Source organism: Castor canadensis, chromosome 9 (genome assembly GCF_047511655.1).
Source record: "Castor canadensis chromosome 9, mCasCan1.hap1v2, whole genome shotgun sequence".
NCBI lineage: Eukaryota > Metazoa > Chordata > Mammalia > Rodentia > Castoridae > Castor > Castor canadensis.
Window position 1 is genome coordinate 90,853,234 of NC_133394.1, and position 23,480 is coordinate 90,876,713.

At 36.2% G+C, this 23,480-nt stretch overlaps 1 protein-coding gene across 4 annotated transcripts in view; it reads left to right on the top strand.

The window, feature by feature from the left end:
* Cnot6l (CCR4-NOT transcription complex subunit 6 like) overlaps window positions 1-23,480 on the top strand; it is a 111,073-nt gene that overhangs the window by 23,190 nt on the left and 64,403 nt on the right. For all 4 annotated transcript variants that reach the window (XM_074041932.1, XM_074041931.1, XM_074041929.1 and 1 more), the window contains exon 2: window positions 23,020-23,141. In XM_074041932.1, coding sequence (XP_073898033.1) covers window positions 23,030-23,141 — 112 coding nt within the window. In that variant the 5' untranslated portion in view covers window positions 23,020-23,029. The remainder of the gene's footprint in view (window positions 1-23,019; window positions 23,142-23,480) is intronic.

Below are 23,480 nucleotides of genomic sequence, written 5' to 3' on the forward strand. Positions count from 1 at the left end.
GTGGAGTAGGAGAAGTAAGTAAGTTTTGCTAGGTATAGCAAGGGAAAATGTTTTATTTGATTTTTTCAGTGAGGCAGAATTGACTTGATGGACTGAAGATCTATACAGGAAGAGAGGCAAGATTTCATGCATTTACAGTGCTGTGTTTGAGTTGGTGTGTGCTGGTTCAAGAGAACTAACTGTTAATTTTTCAGGAATTTTGCAAGCCAGTTATTAAACACAATCTACTAATTATATAAATATCAAATCAAATCATATTAGAAGTAAAGGTTCATTGTTTATCAATTAGTTTATATATTATCTTTGCTAGTGAGGTAAGTGGTAGAGCACTTGCCTAGGAAGCATGAGGTTCTGAATTTAAAACCCAGTACCACCAAAAAAAAAAAAAGAAAATAAAGAAAATTCCAAACTGTAAAATGTTATATTACTGAGCATCTCTTCCTAGCTTCTCACTCATTGACATTTCCTTGGTAAATCTGCAGTTTGTGTTAGACGTTTGGATTATTACTATCTTTTTTTCTTTAATGGTGCTGGAATCCAACTCAGGATTATTATTGATGAGCTATACCCCTAGCCTGTGTGAGACATTTTAAATCACAAATGCATGTTGGGAGTGTTTGTACCATAAATAGGTAAATGTTTCAAATAGAGCTTAATATATGTTGGTTGTTCAGACTTAAGAAAATAATGAAGGAAATGTTAATAAAATAATCCTGGCTTTTTCTTGGATTTGTTACACATAGTTTTGACCAAATTAAAATCAAATTAAAAAAATCAAAATGAATTTCAAAAGCAAAAATTTAAAACTTCCACACGGGCACCACACAGCTCACCTGGTGCAGAGAAGCATTCAGTCAGTCCTGTGTCCTGTGTATCATTTATTGTGTGATCTGTTGAATGGTTCCATGCCCTTAATTTTGTGAAAATCTGCCTCCAGAAAAGCAAATGGTGCCTCAAAAGCAGGGTAAAAACGAATATGCTTAATTTAAGTGATAAAGTGAAAACTTGAGATTTTCTGATAGGAGGCATGTCTTTAGAAGTTGGGCAGTGTTATGGGAAAAGCACATCAAGCATTTGCAGCATAGCACTGAACTCTTCGCATCCTGAGCATACACGGTTTTTCCTCAGTGGCAGTCTCCTTGGAATCATATACTCATGGGTATCAAGGGTCTAATGTAATCCAAGTCATGTTTTCATTTTGTTTTTTTTTTTTTTTTTGTTGGGACTTGGGTTTTAACTTGGGGTGTCATGTTAGCCAAGCAGATGTTCTAACACTTGAGGCACTCCACCGGTCCTTCAAAGTCAGTTTTTAATGTGCTCTGAGTCTATTGTGACTAGCACAAAAAAGTTGAGGAAATACTTTTTTAATTACAGATTGCTCATGCATGCCATTGATGAAAAAGCGAAGTTCTGACATCTTTGTTACTTCAATTTTGTCTTTTTAATGTAAATGAAATTATCAACCAGTGTTCTTATTGGAGCCATGCTCACTTGTCACCCATAGATTTTCTATAGACATTAATTTAGCAATACATCAAGTAAGACATTCTCTGAGTGTCAAGTGTCTATGTATTTTGTAATAATAAGTATTATATATTTTAAAGTAGTGCAGAACACATAATTTATGTAGTAAAATCAATCATCACTGTCTTTTGATCCTGAACAGTTCCTGCCTTCAGTTATGTTGGCTGTGTCTTTCCCAGCTTCCCTGTCTAACACTCTGCCATCAATTGTTATTACTTTCCTTTTTTTTGGTACTAGGGATTGAACACAAGGCCATATACATGTGTAGCATGTTTATCACTGAACAGTGTTCCTAGCCCATGTGGCTGCTGCTTAGTACTTGGGGAACAAAGCACTACAGTTTTGTAGTTTTTTTGTTTTTCCATTCTACCCTCTGAATTTTTCCAGGTCCAGCATATGAAGCAATGTGATGTAGCGAGTAAGACTGTACATCCAAACTGTCTGGGATAAATCTCACTCTTCACCTGCTATCATGTAACCAAAAGTATCTCAGAGTGTCTCTGTTTTTCTCTAAAATGTAGATAATTAAAACACCTCCAAACAGAGTTGTGGTTACTGAGTTAATTAACACAAGTAAAACACTATGGGCAATGTTCCTTACATGGTTGGTGTTCAGAGAATGATAGTTATATCCTGTTACTTGTCTCCACTGTGAAATTGCTAGGATACTCAGCCTTTGGTGGAATAGCTGTCTGCTTCTCTTAGAACCTGGAGCCCTTTTCTAGGGGATGGGTGGAGTGCTGAAACAGGGTCCCAGTATGTAGTCCAAAGTGGTATCAAACTCACTGTAGAGCCCAAACTGACCTCGGAGTCTCCTGCATCAGCCTTTTGAGTGCTGGGATTACAGTTGTGAGCTCAGCTTTGGGGACAGTTTTTTTATTTTTTTATTTTTATTCATATATGCATACAAGGCTTGGGTCATTTCTCCCCCTGCCCCGCCCCTCCCTTACCACCCACTCTGCCCCATCCCTCTCCTCCCCACCCCCTCAATACCCAGCAGAAACTACTTTGCCCTTATTTCTAATTTTGTTGTAGAGAGAGTATAAGCAATAATAGGAAGGAACAAGGGTTTTTGCTGGTTGAGATAAGGATAGCTATACAGGGCATTGACTCACATTGATTTCCTGTGCGTGGGTGTTACCTTCTAGGTTAATTCTTTTTGATCTAACCTTTTCTCTAGTACCTGGTCCCCTTTTCCTATTGGCCTCAGTTGCTTTTAAGGTATCTGCTTTAGTTTCTCTGCGTTAAGGGCAACACATGCTAGCTAATTTTTTAGGTGTCTTACCTATCCTCACCCCTCCCTTATGTGCTCTACTTTTATCATGTGCTCAAAGTCCAATCCCCTTGTTGTGTTTGCCCTTGATCTAATGTCCACATATGAGGGAGAACATACGATTTTTGGTCTTTTGGGCCAGGCTAACCTCACTCAGAATGATGTTCTCCAATTCCATCCATTTACCAGCGAATGATAACATTTCGTTCTTCTTCATGGCTGCATAAAATTCCATTGTGTATAGATACCACATTTTCTTAATCCATTCGTCGGTGGTGGGACATCTTGGCTGTTTCCATAACTTGGCTATTGTGAATAGTGCCGCAATAAACATGGATGTGTAGGTGCCTCTGGAGTAACCTGTGTCACAGTCTTTTGGGTATATCCCCAAGAGGGGTATTGCTGGATCAAATGGTAGATCATGTCTAGCTTTTTAAGTAGCCTCCAAATTTTTTTCCAGAGTGGTTGTACTAGTTTACATTCCCACCAACAGTGTAAGAGGGTTCCTTTTTCCCCGCATCCTCGCCAACACCTGTTGTTGGTGGTGTTGCTAATGATGGCTATTCTAACAGGGGTGAGGTGGAATCTTAGTGTGGTTTTTATTTGCATTTCCTTTATTGCTAGAGATGGTGAGCATTTTTTCATGTGTTTTCAGGCCATTTGAATTTCTTCTTTTGAGAAAGTTCTGTTTAGTTCACATGCCCATTTCTTTATTGGTTCATTAGTTTTGGGAGAATTTGTTTTTTTAAGTTCCCTATATATTCTGGTTATCAGTCCTTTGTCTGATGTATAGCTGGCAAATATTTTCTCCCACTCTGTGGGTGTTCTCTTCAGTTTAGAGACCATTTCTTTTGATTAACAGAAGCTTTTTTTATGAGGTCCCATTTATCTATGCTATCTCTTAGTTGCTGTGCTGCTGGGGTTTCGTTGAGAAAGTTCTTACCTATACCTACTAACTCCAGAGTATTTCCTACTCTTTCCTGTATCAACTTTAGAGTTTGTGGTCTGATATTAAGATCCTTGATCCATTTTGATTTAATCTTGGTATAGGGTGATATACATGGATCTAGTTTCAGTTTTTTGCAACTGCTAACCAGTTTTCCCAGCAGTTTTTGTTGAAGAGGCTGCTATTTCTCCATCGTATATTTTTAGCTCCTTTGTCAAAGACAAGTTGGTTATAGTTGTGTGGCTTCATATCTGGGTCCTCTATTCTGTTCCACTGGTCTTCATGTCTGTTTTTGTGCCAGTACCATGCTGTTTTTATTGTTATTGCTTTGTAATATAGTTTGAAGTCAGGTATTGTGATACCTCCTGCATTGTTCTTTTGACTGAGTATTGCCTTGGCTATTCGTGGCTTCCTTTGTTTCCATATAAATTTCACGGTAGATTTTTCGATCTCTTTAATGAATGTCATTGGAATTTTGATAGGAATTGCATTAAACATGTAGATTACTTTTGGGAGTATCGATATTTTTACTATGTTGATTCTACGAATCCATGAGCATGGGAGATCTCTTCACTTTCTATAGTCTTCCTCAATCTCTTTCTTCAGAAGTGTATAATTTTCCTTGTAGAGGTCTTTCACATCTTTTGTTAGGTTTGCACCTAGGTATTTGATTTTTTTTGAGGCTATTGTAAATGGAATTGTTTTCATATATTCTTTTTCCGTTTGCTCATTGTTAGTGTATAGAAATGCTAATAATTTTTCTATGTTGATTTTATATCCTGCTACCTTGCTATAGCTATTGATGGTGTCTAGAAGCTTCTGAATAGAGTTTTTTGGGTCTTTAAGGTATAGGATCATGTCATCTGCAAATAGGGATATTTTGACAGTTTCTTTATCTATTTGTATTCCTTTTATTCCTTCTTCTTGCCTAATTGCTCTGGCTAGGAATTCCAGTACTATGTTGAATAGGAGTGGAGATAGTGGGCATCCTTGTCTGGTTCCTGATTTTAGAGGGAATGGTTTTAATTTTTCTCCGTTAAGTATAATGCTGGCTGTAGGTTTGTCATATATAGCTTTTATAAAGTTGAGGTACTTTCCTTCTATTCCTAGTTTACTTAGAGCTTTTATCATGAAATGGTGTTGGATCTTATCAAAGGCTTTTTCTGCATCTATTGAGATGATCAAGTGGTTTTTGTCTTTGCTTCTGTTAATGTGGTTTATTACGTTTATTGATTTTCATATGTTGAACCACCCCTGCATCCCTGGGATGAAGCCTACTTGGTCGTGGTGAATGATCTTTTTGATGTGTTGTTGAATTCGTTTTGCCATTATTTTGTTGAGGATTTTTGCCTCAATGTTCATTGAGGAGATTGGCCTATTGTTCTCCTTTCTGGAGGTGTCTTTTCCTGGTTTTGGGATGAGTGTAATACTGGCTTCATAGAATGTGTTTGGCAGTTTTCCTTCCCTTTCTATTTTGTGGAACAGTTTAAGGATTGTTGGTATCAATTCTTCTTTAAAGGTCTTCTAGATAGAATTCAGCAGAGAATCCATCAGGTCCTGGACTTTTCTTTTTGGGGAGACTCTTGATTGCTGCTTCAATTTCATTTTGTGTTATAGATCTATTCAGGTGATTAATTTCCTCTTGGTTCAGTTTTGGATGGTCATATGTATCTAGAAATCTGTCCATTTCTTTAAGATTTTCAAATGTATTTGAATATAGGTTCTCAAAGTAGTCTCTGATGATTTCCTGGACTTCCATGGTATTTGTTGTTATCTCCCCTTTTGCATTCCTGATTCTACTAATTTGGGTTTTTTCTCTCATTTTAGTCAGGTTTGCCAGGGGTCTATTGATCTTTTTCATTTTTTCAAAGAACCAACTTTTTCTTTCATTAATTGTTTGTATGGTTTTTTTGGTTTCTATTTTGTTGATTTCAGCTCTTATTTTTATTATTTCTCTCCTTCTATTTGTTTTGGGATTTGCTTGTTCTTGTTTTTCTAGGAGTTTGAGATGTATCATTAGGTCATTGATTTGAGATCTTTCAGTCTTTTTAATATATGCAGTCATGGCCATAAACTTTCCTCTCAGGACTGCCTTAGCTGTGTCCCATAGGTTCCGGTAGGTTGTGTTTTCATTTTCATTGACTTCCAGGAACTTTTTAATTTCCTCTTTTACTTCATCAGTGATCCATTCTTCATTAAGTAATGAGTTATTTAGTTTCCAGCTGTTTGCATGTTTTTTGTCTTTACTTTTGTTGTTGAGTTCTGCTTTTACTGCATTGTGATCAGATAGTATGCACGGTATAATTTCTGTTTTCTTATATTTGCTGAGACTTGCTTTGTGCCCTAGGATATGATCTATTTTGGAGAAGGTTCCATGGGCTGCTGAGAAGAATGTATATTGTGTAGAAGTTGGATGAAATGTTCTGTAGACATCAACTAGGTCCATTTGATCTATTGCATATTTTAGATCTTGGATTTCTTTATTGATTTTTTGTTTGGATGACCTATCTATTGATGATAATGGTGTGTTAAAGTCTCCCACAATCACTGTGTTGGCGTTTATATATGCTTTTAGGTCTTTCAGGGTATGTTTGATGAAATTGGGTGCATTGACATTGGGTGCATACAGTTTGTTAATTATTTCCTTTTGGTCTATTTTGGGGACGGTTTTAAAAGGTGAAAGATTTGTACCATCTGAAGAGAAACCAGAGTTGGAGACAATTTTAATTGGCCCAGATGTCTTCTTTGATAAATTGCTTACGAATAAATAGAAATCATAGCTTTTGACTTTTCCATTTCCTTTTGGCATAATAACTTCTTTGTGGTAGTACTTGATTTTCTAAATGCTTTTAAAATATATATACTGTATTCTAAACTAATGTTTAAGTTGTATTTCTGCAGATTCTCAACCTTAGCCCTATTGGCATTTGAGGTGAGCATTGTAGATGCTGGCTTCTGCCTACCTGATGCCAGTCGCACCCCTACCTACTCTCCCACCTAAGTTGTGACCAAAAGTGTCTCCAGATATTTTTGAAAATTGCTTTTTTCTTTTAAAGAGGGGACTTTATTGTGGTATGAGAATGACTTTTAGTATTTGAGATGGCTATGACAATTGTATTCAGTGCTTGTTTTAGATTTTCATTAGTTTTACTCAATATATCTTTGTCATATTTTCAGTTTATGATACATACTTGATTTTGTTGTTACTAGAATTGTATTGTAAGAGTATCTCTTTCTTTTTGGTGATTGCCCAAATTTATGGCTTAAAAGGTAAAATACCTAGGAATAAACTTAACAAAGGATGTGAAAGACCTCTACAAGGAAAACTATAAATTATTGAAGAAAGAAAGCAAAGAAGACTACAAAAGATGGAAAGATCTCCCAAGCTCATGGATTGGTAGAATCAACATAGTGAAAATGGCTATATTACGAAAAGCAATCTGAATGTTCAGTGCAATCCTCATCAAAATTCCAGTGACATTCATCACAGAGACTGGAAAATCAACCTTTGGAAGCACAAAAGACTGCAAATAGCCAAGGCAATACTGAGCAAAAAGAGCAATGCTGGAGGTATCACCATACTCGACTTCAAACTATACTACAGAGCCATAACACTAAAAACAGCATGGTACAGGCACAAAAACAGACATGAAGACCAGTGGAACAGAGGACCCAGACATGAATTCATGTGGCTATGCCCACTTGATTTTTGACAAAGGTGCCAAAAACATATGCTGGAGAAAAGACAGCCTCTTTAACAAATGCTTCTGGGAAAACTGGATATTTGCATGCAGAGAACTGAAATTAAATCCATGTCTGTCATCCTGTAAAAGTATCAACTCAAAGTGGGTTAAGGACATTAATACAAGATCTGAAACCTTGAAGCTAGTGCAGGAAAGAACAGGGAGTACACTGGAAGCAATAGGCATAGGCAAGGATTTCCTCAGTAGAACTCAAATGGCTCAGCAACTAAGAGAAAGGATGTAAGAGGGTAAATATGGTGCAAGTACAAATTCTTTTTTCTTTTCTCTTTTCTCTTTTTGGCAGGAGTAGGGGTTGAACTCAGGGCCTCAAGCTTGCTAAACAAGTGCTCCCATTTGAGCCACTTGTCAGCTCTCTTTTGTGTTTGGTTTTTTTTTGTGAGATAGGGTTTTACAAACTGCTTGCCTGGGCTGGCTTTGAACAGTGATTCTCCTGATCTCTGCCTCCTTAGTAGATAAGATTACAGCCTCCGGTGCACAGCCCAAAACAGATTCTTTATTTACTTTGTAGATGCAGTAAATTTAGATGTATAGACAAGTTTTCAGTGGCTAACACTCAGATCTAAACTTTGTATGTCATTGTAGTTTGGTTTCAAAAGAAAAGTCACAACATCAATGATTTCTTATTTTTGCTCAGAGAATCTTGGGAAAACAAATATTTCTAATGCTAGAAAAGGAAATTATTACTTGAGTAATCTTTATCCTTGGGCATTCATAAACAACTTTTATGGCTCTTCAAAGAAAAAAAAAGAAGGAAGAAAAAATGAAAAAGTTATCCTTGTATTTCATTTCAGTTAAAAATTGTTAAACAATTACAGTGCTAAGTGGTATTAGTAGTTTTTAAACATGCTTTTGAATATAATCTTTGGTCTTCATTTATATGTTTGTACATATATATCTTAGAAAAAATATAATCTGTAAGTTTAAAAAGCCTAGTGTTTTCTTTTAGGCACAAAGTCTTCCTTATTGGAATGTTTTTCATAGTGTCAAATGATTTTTAAAAATATCCTATGTGTAAGATAAGTGATTTATGGTAGAAAAATACCTTATATTTATTGTTTATATAGCACGCATGCAAAGTCAAGTTAATTTTTCTCAATCAGACCACACATGTATAAAAAAAAATCTATAGAAAAATATTATGGGTACTATAACAGATGAATAAATTGTAAAATCTATAGAAAAATATTATGGGTACTATAACAGATGAATAAATTGGTGAATACCATATTATACTTCTATGGTTTTAGGCTTATAATAACAAAAATTTTTATGTCTTAAATGCTCTGCTTTTACTTAAAATTACATATTAAAGTATGCAGTTATCTTTTTATATACTTATTAATATTGTGAATCTATTAAGTATTCTTAAACTACCTCCCTTATTGGCAGTGTTTTTTCTTTACTTTATTCTTTTTTTTTTTACAGTACAAGATGATTATTTTTCTATTTTTGCAGATCTCTTTCAGTAATTTGTAGCTATCTCAGTATTGATGACTTGCCTAGATTATCATCAGCATTATTACAAAGATTATTTTTAAAAGCATGAAAGTTTTACCCTTATCTTTACATATAATCAAGTGCCTTCTTGTTTTTTAATTTTAAAAAGCCCATTGTAAAGCAACAGTAAGATACCACTCCATGTATTTTAGAATGGCTAAATTCAAAACACTGACAAAACCAAATGCTGATGAGGATGTGGAAACTCTCATTCTTTGGGAACTGTTAGTGGGGACTCTCACTCATTACTGTTACTATAGCAAAATACCAAAGGTTGGGTCCTTTATAAAGTAAAGAGGTTTATTTGACTCATGATTCTGGTGACTGGATGGTCCAGACAGTATGGCACTGGCATCCTGGCAAGGTCCCCATGGCCACATCACAGCATGGTGAAGAAAAAAAGGACCTGACTGTGTATAGAAGGGGTCACATGGTAAGATGGAAGGATTGATTCAGGAGCCAGGCATACTCTTTTTTTTTTTTTTTTTTTTTGCAGGCTGGGGGAGGAGGGCAGTACTGGGGTTTGAACTCAAGTACTCTATCATTTAAGTTATGCCCTCAGCCCTTCCAAGCTCACTTTTTTTTGGGAGGGGGGTAATAGTGTGCTTTCTTGAGAACTGTGATTCCACAAGAACTTTTTGCAATCCTTTCATGGGTGCTGCCCCAGAGACCTCATTACTTCCCATTAGTATTCAGTTCTTAAAGATTCTAGTCTCTTAACCCCACCACTGTGGGACCAAGCTTCCAACACATGAAACTTTGGGGGCCACACTTCAACCATACCCAAACTGTGGCACCTAATGAACCGACAGTCATGCTCTTTGGTGAATGAATTGAAAACTTAGGTCCATACAAAACCTGCACACATGTTTATAGCAGCCTGCCTTATGATTGCCAAAACTTAGAAGCAATTGAGCTGACCCTTAGTAGATGAGTAGATAAATAAATTGTGGTACAGTTAAACAACAGAGTGTTATTTAGTGTGAAAAAGAAATGAGCTATCAAGTAATAAAAGACATGGAGAATAACTTCAAATCCATATTGCTAAGGCTAGGTGTGATAGTACATGTCTGTCATTCCAGCCTCTTGGGAGGTAGAAGGATTGAGGTTTGAGACCAGCCTGGGGAAAGTTAGTGCAAGACCTGATCTGAAAAATGAACTAAAAATAAAAGGACAAGGGGTGTGCCTCAAGCCTGAGGTCCTGGTTCAATCCCCAGTACTACAAAAAAGGGGGGGAGGGGAGGGAAAGAGAGGTAGGGAGGGAGGGAGGAAGAAAGAAAGGAAAGAAAAGGAGAGAGGAGAAAGGAAGAAAAAGAAACTACCTATTGTATGATTCCAATTAAATGACACGCTGGAAAAGAAAACTATGGAGTCCAGGTAATGGTTGCCAAGTATTGGGGGAGGGAGGGATGAACAGATAGAACAAAGAGGATTTTTAGGGCATACTTTGTGCTTAAAAATTTGTATGCTGCGTTTAGCCTATGGGAATGATACTTTTCATCTGTAAATAATCAGAAGGCAATACCCTATCCCATTATGTTTATTTTAATTTTCATTTTAACCAAAAATTGTCATCCATTTAGTGTATAGTAAGCCTTCCTTATTTGCAGATTTATTGTCCATAGTTTTGACCAAGTATATTCAAAAAATAAATTAAAAAATTTAAATTTTATAAACAAATTGTAAATTCCCACACATTATGCAGCTCATTGATGTGGAAAGGCTCTTGGTTCCACATTATTGTCAGTTGTGTTTAAATCACCATGTGATCTGAGTGTTCCCTGCCCTTAATTTTGTGAAGTTATGCCTCCCAAAGAGCAAATGGCCCTCCAAAAGCAAGGTAAACATTATGGTAATCTTTCCATGTCAAAAAGTGCATGTAATGTGCTGTACTTAAATGATAAAGTGAAAATTTTAGATATGTGGAAAGGTAGCATGTCTTTAGGAAAAGTTGGGTGGCATTATAGGAAAAATGAATCCAGCATCTGTAGTATTTGAGATAAAGAACATGAAATATCTTTCTGTTGAGAAGTATCAGTGTATACAGCAGTAAATTATGTAACAGTAATGTTGTCCACTTAGCGCACTTTCAAATTATGGATGCTTAGACCTGCTGAATGTATGGTATAAGGAAATTTGAGAAATTTTAGAATACTCAGCTCTTTGCATTCTGAGTATTTGTACTTTTTTCTTCAGTGATGGTCTCCTCGGAACCATATATTTGTGATACCAAGAGTCTACTGTATTCTTACATTTCTTTCCCATAGGTTAGTGTTGTGATGACCAGTAGTTCTGAACACTCAAACTATATAAGCAAAGCATATATATGTATGTTTATTTATTTATTTTTTTGGCTGAATGTCCTCTGTATCATAGCCAAATACTTTGTGGGGGGTTTTGTTTTTTCTTTTTTTTTTTTGGTGCTACTAGGCATTGAGCTCAGGGCCTTGTGCTTTCTATGCAGTCGATCTGCTTGAGCTACTTCGCCAGCCCTTTTTGCATTGGTTATTTTTGAGATAGGATCTTGCCTTATGCGTGGACTGACCTGGAGTGTGATCCTCCTATTTGTACTTCCTCATGTAGCTGGGATGACATACATATGCTACTGTGCCTTGCCATTGGTTGAGATGGGGGTTTCATGAACTATTTGCCTGGACTGACCTTGAACTGTAATCCTTCTGATCCCTGTCTCTTAAGCAGCTAGGATTACTGGCTTGAGCCACTGCGCCCAGCCTGAATACCTTGTTAATGAGAAAATTGAGTTGACTAAGCAGTTGCTACTTAGGAAGGGTGTATGTACTTGTAATAGTTGGTTTTTTGGGCAACTTAACCTTTTTTTCCACATAAGAAGCAATTAAAGGGCTTAGCATCTCTGGGTTTGACTAGGAGCTAGCTAAATTAACAGTTTGGGAGGCAGCTCTGGGTTGAATTGTTCTGTGTTGAATACTTTTTTGGGGCTAAAATCCATCGTATTCATTTATACCTATCAGCTGTGTAAAATTCGGATAATGTTTGTTGTTTTGACGTGTTGGTGACACCTGGAAGGGGAGTTGTTACATCAGTTGATCATACAAAGGCAAGAGAAGCTTGTAGTACCATCATATGGCTACCTTTGTGTTTTGTTTTATGGACTTCTTATTGCTGAAGATAGTTTTATCCTTACACTTAGAATAGAATAAAGTTCCTGAAAGTGACATTTTATTTATTGCCTTTTTTTTTTTCCATTTAGAGTGAGGTAGTTTTTGTTTGTGTTTAGCCATTTGCATTTCTTTCATGAACCTGTTATTATAGTATGCTCTTTGTCATTTAAAAATGAGGTCTCAGGATATTTGAAACTTCGCCCGATCATGTACATCATAAATATTTTTCACTTTTTTTGAATTTATGCCTTATTTAATATATAACAGTTTTGCCTTTTTAGGTTTATGGATACATAAATCTTTTATGTTTTTGCCTTTGGGGTCTTGCCTGAAAAACTTCTACTCCGTTTTTGTTTTTGTTTTTTTAAACCGTTCGCTTACCTTTTAGCTTAAAATAATTTTTAAAAAAATTAAATATAAAGTATATTCATAAAATCTTAGAATGTAATATAGTTTAACATTTTCCAACTTTTTGCCACTGTGGAATATAGATTTCTGTAATAGTATTGGAGCTAAAATATTATAACAATGTAGCAATACTTAGTTACATGATTATTGTGAGAAATGTATCAAGTGAGAGAAAGTTAAATAACATGTCTGTAGGAGATGGTAGTTGTTGTGGTAAGGATTATTGTCATCACCATTTGCTGCCTCCAGATCAGCAAACTGACTGACTTTTAAACAAGAGTTTGAGTACACAGTTTAGAACTGGCTCTGTGTTACCTGAGTCTCTCCAATACAGTAGTGATCATAATTGTGCATGCTAAAAACTGGGGTTGTGTGATAATAGTCAAATGCCAAGCTATACTTTGGTTTTATAAGTATAGGGCTTTTAAGGCATTTTAAAATTCCTTAAGAATGTGACAGCTAAATCTGAAGAAAATTAGACCCACTTGGAAGTTTGACTAAAAGCACTATTGAGCAGTAAAAAGGGGACAAAGGAAGGGGGCAACTAGGAGCAGTAGTATCAAGTTTCTGTTAAGACTGTCATGAATGATACTTCTTTGGGTTAATAAAATTATAGGAAAGAATCAGGAAGACAGACAGATTTTTGAAACTTTCTATATTTTTGCTCACCTATACAACACTGTCTATGGTTCAAATGGTAGTTTTCAGCAAAGTCGAACTGCTCGTAAATACTGCACTTGCCCCTTTCCTCATATTGTATCTTGTCTAGCTTTCTTTGCTATTGCTTTGTTCCCTCTGTACTCACAACAGTTTTCCTAAGGGAACTACTGACTCCTTTCTATTCTTTAAAACTCAGGTCTGGACATGATACTATACCTTAAAGACCCAAAAAACTACTCAGAAGCTTCTAGACATCATCAATAGCTATAGCAAGGTAGCAGGATATAAAATCAACATAGAAAAATCATTAGCATTTCTATACACTAACAATGAGCAAACTGAAAAAGAATGTATGAAAACAATTCCATTTACAATAGCCTCAAAAAAAAAAATCAAATACCTAGGTGTAAACCTAACAAAAGATGTGAAAGACCTCTATAAGGAAAACTATACATTTCTGAAGAAAGAGATTGAGGAAGACTATAGAAAGTGGAGAGATCTCCCATGCTCATGGATTGGTAGAATCAACATTGTAAAAATGTCGATACTCCCAAAAGTAATCTACATGTTTAATGCAATTCCCATCAAAATTCCAATGACATTCATTAAAGAGATTGAAAAATCTACAGTTAAATTTATATGGAAACACAAGAGGCCACGAATAGCCAAGGCAATACTCAGTCAAAAGAACAATGCAGGAGGTATCATAATACCTGACTTCAAACTATATTACAAAGCAATAACAATAAAAACAGCATGGTACTGGCACAAAAACAGACATGAAGACCAGTGGAACAGAATAGAGGACCCAGACATGAAGCCACACAACTATAACCAACTTGTCTTTGACAAAGGAGCTAAAAATATACGATGGAGAAATAGCAGCCTCTTCAACAAAAACTGCTGGGAAAACTGGTTAGCAGTCTGCAAAAAACTGAAACTAGATCCATGTATATCACCCTATACCAAGGTTAACTCAAAATGGATCAAGGATCTTAATATCAGACCCCAAACTCTTAAGTTGATACAAGAAAGTGTAGGAAATACTCTGGAGTTAGTAGGTGTAGGTAAGAACTTTCTCAACGAAACCCCAGCAGCACAGCAACTAAGAGATAGCATAGATAAATGGGACCTCATAAAACTAAAACGCTTCTGTTAATCAAAAGAAATGGTCTCTAAACTGAAGAGAACACCCACAGAGTGGGAGAAAATATTTGCCAACTATACATCAGACAAAGGACTGATAACCAGAATATATAGGGAACTTAAAAAACTAAATTCTCCCAAGACTAATGAACCAATAAAGAAATGGGCACGTGAACTAAACAGAACTTTCTCAAAAGAAGAAATTCAAATGGCCTGAAAACACATGAAAAAATGCTCACCATCTCTAGCAATAAAGGAAATGCAAATTAAAACCACGCTAAGATTCCACCCCACCCCTGTTAGAATAGAGGATGCGGGGAAAAAGGAACCTTCTTACACTGTTGGTGGGAATGTAAACTAGTACAACTACTCTGGAAAAAAATTTGGAGGCTACTTAAAAAGCTGGACATCGATCTACCATTTGATCCAGCAATACCACTCTTGGGGATATACCCAAAAGACTGTTACTCCAGAGGCACTTGCACATCCATGTTTATTGCGGCACTATTCACAATAGCCAAGTTATGGAAACAGCCAAGATGTCCCAGCACTGACGAATGGATTAAGAAAATGTGGTATCTATACACAATGGAATTGTATGCAGCCATGAAGAAGAACGAAATGTTATCATTCGCTGGTAAATGGATGGAATTGGAGAACATCATTCTGAGTGAGGTTAGCCTGGCCCAAAAGACCAAAAATCGTATGTTCTCCCTCATATGTGGACATTAGATCAAGGGCAAACACAACAATGGGATTGGACTATGAGCACATGATAAAAGCGAGAGCACCCAAGGAAGGGGTGAGAATACGTAAGACACCTAAAAAATTAGCTAGCATTTGTTGCCCTTAACGCAGAGAAAGTAAAGCAGATACCTTAAAGCAACTGAGGCCAATAGGAAAAGGGGACCAGGTACTAGAGAAAAGGTGAGATCAAAAAGAATCAACTAGAAGGTAACACCCACGCACAAGGAAATCAATGTGAGTCAACTCCCTGTATAGCTATCCTTATCTCAACCAGCAAAACCCCTTGTTCCTTCCTATTATTCCTTATACTCTCTCTACAACAAAATTAGAGATAAGGGCAAAATAGTTTCTGCTGGGTATTGGGGGGGGGGCGGGAGGGGGCAGAGTGGGTGGTAAGGGAGGGGGTGGGGGCAGCGGGGAGAAATGAACCAAGCCTTGTATGCACATATGAACAATAAAAGAAAAAAAAAGTAAAACTCAGGTCTGTGTGTGTGTACCCACGTCAAGTCTTTTATCAATACTAGATAATGGTTTCTTAAAATTTATTTTTAGTATATTTTGGTTTTTAAATTTAATTGTTCTAGGTGTACAATAATAGGTCATTGTGGTTTTAAGTTGCATCTCCTTGATGCTTTTAGTCGAACAGCTTTTCACGTGCTTATTTGCTCTTCATGTAAAAGAAATGAGAATGTATATATCAGAAGAAATGGAAAACATGTATGAATTTAAAATGCTAGAAAAATAGTGTATTACTTTTTTTGTTAACTGTGACAAAATACTTGATATAAACAATTTGTGAGAAAAGATTTTAACTCCCTGCTTCAGAGAGTTCAGTCCATGATTTCTTGGTTCCGTGTTCTAGGGCATAAGATCATGGGAGTGGGAGTGTGTGTCAGAGGAGGTTCTTCACCCCATGGTGAATAGGAATCAGAGTGGAGCAACAACAGGAAGGGGTAAGGGTAATATATAGTCCCCAAGGACAGGCCTCCAGAACCTTACTTCCTTCAATCAGTCCTACCTTCAACCACCTCCCAGTAGTTTATTCAGATTTGAATTCATCAGTGTACTAAACGGTTCATTAGGTCAGAGCCTTCATGATCTGACACCTCACAGATACACCTGGTAAAATCTTCTGGGCATTTCTTAATCCAATCAGTGTAACAATCAAGATTAACCATCACAGATAGGGAGGTGCCATGATAAGAAATGAGAGTTCTGGAAGAGCTGGTGTTAAGTTTTAATACTTCCCATTTTAGTCTTAGGAAAAAATAGGAGGCATTAAAGCATAGTGATTGTTAGGAAAAAACTAATGAAATGAAACTTTGTCTAATAGTAACATCTTTTTTGTAACAATTCAAAGCGATTGGTAGAATTATCGCATTGATCTGGTGTTTTGATTTCTTTTGGAAAGCCATAACTGGTAACTTTTCTCATCTTTGTTTAAGGCTTTGTTGCTACATGTTCCTATGCATTTGTTTGAGTTGGAATATGAAGTAGATCACTAAGAATAAACAGACTAGAAATATCAAGTCCAATTATTACCAAAGAGTAAACAATCCTTGTTACTGCTATTATCTAATTAGTAGGTTTGCCTGACTGCTTTAGTCAGTACAGCATGAGACTCTTAATTATTAGGTTTACTAACAAAGATTGCACAAAAATATGATTAGATTAGGAAACCAGTTGCTCTCACTTAGGTTAAATATACTGGTATATGTCTGAACTGATAATCTTATTCCCATTTCCCAATATAGGCTATTTAAAACTTGTCATTCATGTCCTTGACCATCGTACAGTTTATCTACTATTCATCATCCTCACTCACTGTAGTAGTATGAATGTTCTCACTTCAATGTAATAACAGCAGAGAGCCGTGCAACTATTTGATGAAAGGGAAGTGTAGCAATAAGAAGAAATGTCAGCTGGTGGAGTGGCTCAAATGGTAGAGTTCCTGCCTAGCAGGTGTGAGGCCCTGAGTTCAAACCTCACTGCTACCAAAAAAAAAAAAAAGTCAAACTGCTTAAAGAATTATTTAAAAGTAAAATATTCTGCCAGGTGTGGTGGGTCACGCCTATAACCTTAGCTACTTGGGAAGCTGAGATTTTGGGGATTCAAGGTTTGAGGTCAGCCCAGGGAAATAGTTTCCAAAGCCTCCATCTTCAAAATAACTAGAGCAAAATGGACAGGAGATGTGACTCAAGTGATAGAATGCCTGCTTTCCAAGTGTGAAGTTAAGAATGCAAATGCCAGTCCTGCCCCCCCCCAAAAAATTGTATAACTACCTTTTTAAAAGTAGTACATTGTGGGAAACACTTCAATAAATAACAGTAGTAGGCAAATTAGACTTTTTTTTGTGTGTAGGGGCAAGTCAGGGTTTCTCTATGTAGCACACACTGACTTTGAACTCACTGTCCTCTTGTCTTAGCCTCCTGAGTTCTGGGATTAACAGGTGTGTGTTAGCATGCCCATTGACTAAGTATTTCTTGAATAAATGTTAAAAATGATCAGAAACTTGAGACTTTAATAATCTTCATAATGAGTTTCTTTATCATCATAAAACAGATTTCTTTTGTTTAGAGTGGCCACAGAGCTGGAGGTGTCAGGAAAACATAGAATGAACTTATTTTTTAATGTTTGCATCATTTTTTCACATATGGAGTTTAGTTGAATATGTAATTGAAGAACAAAGCCTCCAGGTGCCAGTGGCTCATGCCTGTAATCCTAGCTACTCAGGAGGTAGAGATCAGTAGGATTGTAGTTTGAAACCAGCCTGGGCAAATAGTTTGTAAGACCTTATCTCAGGAAAAAAAAACCTTTGCAAAAAAGGGCTGGTGGAGTGGCTCAAGATATAGGTTCTGAGTTCAAATCCCAGTACTACAAAAACAAAAACAAAACCAAGAACAAAGCCATTCAGAGGCCCTTGGTAGGGAAGTAGAATAGAATTGCTAATTATCTTTTATCTCAGGTTGTCTTCTAAGCTCTTATGATTATCAGTCTTTTAATTTTGTCAGTATGATTCTATTATATGATTTTCTATAGCAATGTATTTGCTAGCTACTGTTTTTTGTTACATCACCTGGTGAGCCAATGCTAAAGGTACCTTTTCACATTAGCTACACATTTTGTGTGAGTTATAATAATGAATAGTTATGCATAGTTAAATATAGATATGGATGAGGAAATAGAAACCTTGCCCTGCAAGTGTTATTTTGCATAATTTAAAAAGGTAAGCTGAGGCACATTTTTTTTCAGAAAGGAAGTTCATAGTGGTTAAGACCAAATGGAAAGGATGGGTGTTAGGCAAGGTAAGTATTCAGTAAATGACATTGTTTTTTCCCTTCTATAACCTTTGGGAGTAAATTCCAATATAAGACAGATTTATCTGAGAATGTATAAAATGTAGTAAGTCATTGAGATTTTCTCTAAAATATAAGCAGAAATATCTAATGTAGACTTAGTTTTGCATTTTAGGAACTCTGCTAGCATCTGCATCTCTGCCTAAGGTTTCTTTTACAAACTGTTGCTGAGTTGTCATATGTGTTGTTCATTGAAATAGTAGTTTTATATAGGTATCTTTTATTTTGCTTCCAGTTTTGGAAACTCCATCTTAGAGTTTTCTATGCAGAGTAGCCCTGGTTTACATACAATATTGCTTGTGATTTACAAAAAAAAAAAATTGAAATGCATTTCCTCAGAAGTTAATATTTTCAGGTTTGCCTGAAATTTTTGTTTAGTGGAACCGAGACCACATGACAAATTTATCATAGTCTTTACTATGTGGTAGTGTTTAATTAGTTTTTAGTAATGGAGATTAAATTTACTTACTTTTAGCATAGTTTATCTAAGAACTAAGTAGTAGATAATCAAGTGCCTTGTCCAGGATTGATGCTTGGTCTTAAAAATTTTACAGTAGATTGTCCAGGGGCTGCATTGGTGATGTTAAGGATCAGAGTTGGGTGACAGGTTAAAAGCAGCTTGTGTAGTTAGCAATTGAGGATAGCTGTAGGAATTTCATAGTATTGAAATGGATTTCAAGACTCAGAAGTTAAAAGATGTTGTTGCTGAAGTGTTTTAGTTTGCTTCATTTACATAATCAGGATCTCCAGCATAAATCAGGTTGATGTGATGGGAGAATCCTTTGGAAATTGATGTCAGGTATTATGGAAATTGAAAACTCTTGGAAAAGCTAAAACTTTTCCTCAGTGTCTGGGGGTGTGTGTTAGAGTACTTGCTTGGCATGCATGAAGCCCTGGGTTTGATCCCCAGCACTGCAAAGACAAAACACACATACAAAAAAACCCCTTGCATTTGGAGAAGGAGCGGCACCTTGTACCTATAATCCCAGCTAATTGGGAGGTAGAGATTGGGATGATCATGTTTCAAGGCCACCACATGGTCCAAAGTCAACAAGACTATCTCAACAACAAACAGTGTGGTGACATGTGTCTTTTATCCCAGCTACAGAGGAGACGTAGATAAGAGGATTGTGGTATGAGGTTGGCCCTGGATGAAAACATGAGCCCCATCTGAAAAATAACTGAAGCAAAAAAATGGGATGGGGTGGGGCTCAAGTGATAGAGTGCCTCCCTAGCAAGCATAGTCTCTCAGTTCAAACCCCAGAACTGTTAAAAACAAAACAAAACTTGCATGCAAGTATGGTGGCACATGATTTATAATCCCAGCACTGGAAAGGCTGAAGCAGTAAGATCATGAATTTGAAGCCAGCCTTAGGCTAGCCTGCTTTACAAGGCAAGACCCTGTCTTAAAAACAACAACAAAACGAAGCAGTCACCAGTGGCTCAGACCTGTAATCCTAGCTACTTGGGAGGCTGAGATTAGTAGGATTGTGGTTTGAGGCCAGCCCAGGAAAATAGTTCAAGAGACCCCCATCTCCAAAATAACCAGAGCACAATGGACTAGAGGCATGGTTCAAGTGATAGAGTGCCTGTTTTTGCAATCCTGAAGCCCTGAGTTCAAACCCTAGCCCCACCAAAAAGCAACAACTTCCCCCCTCAAAAAAAAAAATCCTTTTCCTCATCATCAGGTGGAAAAGAAGATAAGAAACAGAATTAGCTGTTAGATTTTCCAAAATAAAGCTTTTGTTTCTTGTATGAAAAGTGTTCATCGCTCAGTATTTAAACTTTGGACTGGCCTGTATATGATATTATGAGAGAACACATTGTTGGTGTCCTTTAGAGATTTAAGTTACATTTGAACAATTATTTTATAATTTTAAGTTCTTTTGACAAGGGTTTTGTAATATGCCTCCAAGGTGAGATGTTGATGCTGAAGACCTAAGAGGGGAAAATAAAGATGAATGATTAAATAATGTTAATTTCTTGAGTTTGAATTCTCTATGTTTTTAACAGCACAATTGAAAACATAATGTTTAAGGCAGCAGTGATCACCAGAATTACAGACCCTACTAACTTCTGACTCAGTATGGCAGTATTAATATTGCTTTATTTTTATGTGTTACAGATATTGGTAAACATTTTATGGACTGTTTTTCACAGAAAAGGTTATGTAAATTTTAATGGATTTATAAGAATGGAAACATGAGTAATTTAAAAAATAGAAATAGAGTTCTATGTAGTAGCTGTTTTAGAGATTAAAGTAGTGCCAGAAAAGATAGTGACTATTATTACTATCTAGATTTATTTTTAAGTACTTGGGAAAGTTGAAATGTGGATTAATTAGCATTTCTGCAGATTGATAATATTAGAAAAAGCATTGGCTATTAATTAGCCGAGATGGGAACAGTAGGAGAAAAATGGTAGATTTTAGTATTATGAAATACATGATTATCCCAAATATGTATTGTTTACTATATGACATGAATTGAGGTATAAAAAGATATTCCTCCACACAGAAATAACTTGTAGCCCCTTAAAGAATATACGACTTAGTGGGAGCCATGATTAAAATAGTCATACTAAAATTGACTTCTAATCTTATGCCCTCTGTTTTATAAAAATGATCCAAATTAATGACACCTATGCTTTTGTGAGTTTAATAGTTTTGGTTTCATCCATCCTCTGTAGGTAAGAATTATGTAGCATGAATCTGGGTTTGTTTGCTTTGCTTGCCCTTTATTTTTGGTATAATCTTAGTGTGCAGAAGTGCCCAGGGAGCTGGGCATGGTAGTGCACACATAATCCCAGCTTCTTGGGAATCAGAAACAAGAGAATCACAAGCTTCATTCCAGCCTGGGCAAAGTTAGTAAGAACCCCATATCAGAAACAAAATGCAACAATAAAAGGGCTGTTGGTGTACAGTAGTAATTCTAAGAACTTTGTTATTTAAAACATTTAAAAAAAGTATTTTACCTAGGCCAGATGTTGTAGAAATTTAGTTTTTCCCTCTGAATTATCGTATTTGTTAAGTTGTATGGATTTATACAATATTTATGGAAAAGAAAACTGTGGCTTAGTATCACACAAATTGTATGATAAAAATAGAGTCGAAGAGTTTTACCTAGAGACTTGAGAACTAATTACTGTTAATAAATGAGCAAATCTGGAAAACCTTCTTTGCCCCTTTAAAGAGACAGAAAGGAATGACTCTAAGCAACATGGGAGAAAATTATGATTTAGGCAATTTTGGTTATACCCTTGTAAACTAGCTTTGATTTCTTGGTTCATCATGGAGTACTAATTTTCTTTATTGTAGCAAATTTCAGGCCACCAGAAGGTGGTAACTCTTCCATTTGGAATGTTATTTCTGTACTTTACTTAGAAATAGTCCCAGAATTCAGACACTTGGTTTTGGGGGTGTGTGTGTATGTGTACCAACTGCAAGTTTAAGGATGTGGTGCGGTGGTTGAGCACTTTGTTGGTACACATGAGTCAAAAAAACACAAAAGAAATGTAAATATTGGATAGTAATTTATGGATAATATGGAGGAGTTTAGTTTGGCTCATGACTGTATCACTCGCTTATCCTTATAAGATCTGAAGTGGATTTTATTTTCTGCCTACTACCAAAGCCATAATTCTTGTATAAATCCTTGAATAGGTTATTTTTAGGGTCATTTATTATTTACTTCATACGTAGTAGCATTTGAGTAGCTTTATGTCTAAGTCGATCATCACTGATTGTGTTATTATTATGAAGAAGAATGCGTAATAACTAGTTTTGTTTAGGTAGCCATGTAACTTACCCAGTTGGACAGGTAGAAGAGTAAAAAGGAATGAAATTAATAATTGGAACAACAGCTATAAATAAAGACTGATCCAGGCTAACAAAGATATACAGTCCCCTAAGTAGGATGCTTTTGATGGCAAGTAACAAAAAACATCTCAATTAACTTAGTAAGGGAAACATACTAGCTTGTTTGCAAGTGCTACAGGTGTGATTCAGTGAAGACTCTGGCTTTTGTTTTTCTTTTTTCTAGACTGTCTTCTATGCCTTGCTACTCTTACATTTGTTGCATGACTGCTTGCAGTGATCTAGACTATACTCTTTGTTTATGATCAGCAGGAGAGAGAAACTTACATCTGTCATTAACATAAACATAAAATGAGTATTGAGGTGCTGTGATTATGCTTCTAAACTAATCTCTGTCAAGGGGAAATGTCATGTGCTGATTGTTTTAGGCATGGGGTATCTGAATCCTACTGGGGCAAGGAGAATGCAGCTTAATGAAGGGAGAGAAACCTCAGTATTCACTACCAAGTTTTGTATGGTTGCTTGTTTGCATTTTTCCTTAGGGATCTGTTAATGAGTTTCTGCGAGAACTTCACTGAATACTGCAGATGAAGTGTTTTCCTTCAAGTGACAATTTGTAGTATAAAATGACTTACCAGTTTGGCAATGGGAGAGGAAAAGAAAACTTACCATCCATGTCATTTTCTCTCTCTTTTTACAATAAGGCTGTAATAATTATTGATGTTTTTTTTTTTTTCCCCACAGACTAATAGGGATGCCAAAGGAAAAATATGATCCTCCAGATCCTCGCAGAATTTATACCATCATGTCAGCAGAGGAGGTAGCCAATGGGAAAAAATCTCACTGGGCAGAATTAGAAATCTCGGGTGAGTAAAATCTGATTTTATCTGGGGTATAATAGTAGTAAAGCTACATTTCTTTGTTGTACTTTTTTTTGGTGGCCCTGGGGTTTGAACTCAAGGCCTTATGCTTGCTAGGCAGACACTCTTACCACTTGAGCCACTCCACCAGCCCATTTGTTGTACATTTTTAATTAAATGGATTGAGAACATACATGAATGCCGAGGCAATAGTGTTTAATTTATCTGTTACTAAGTATCTTTGTCCCCTCTCCCCTTCTTTTGAGATTAATGGCCTTGAATAAGAGTTACTATCTGAAGTTGAGACTATTGGGAGCTCATTTTCTAAGTAAAATTAGGTTCTTG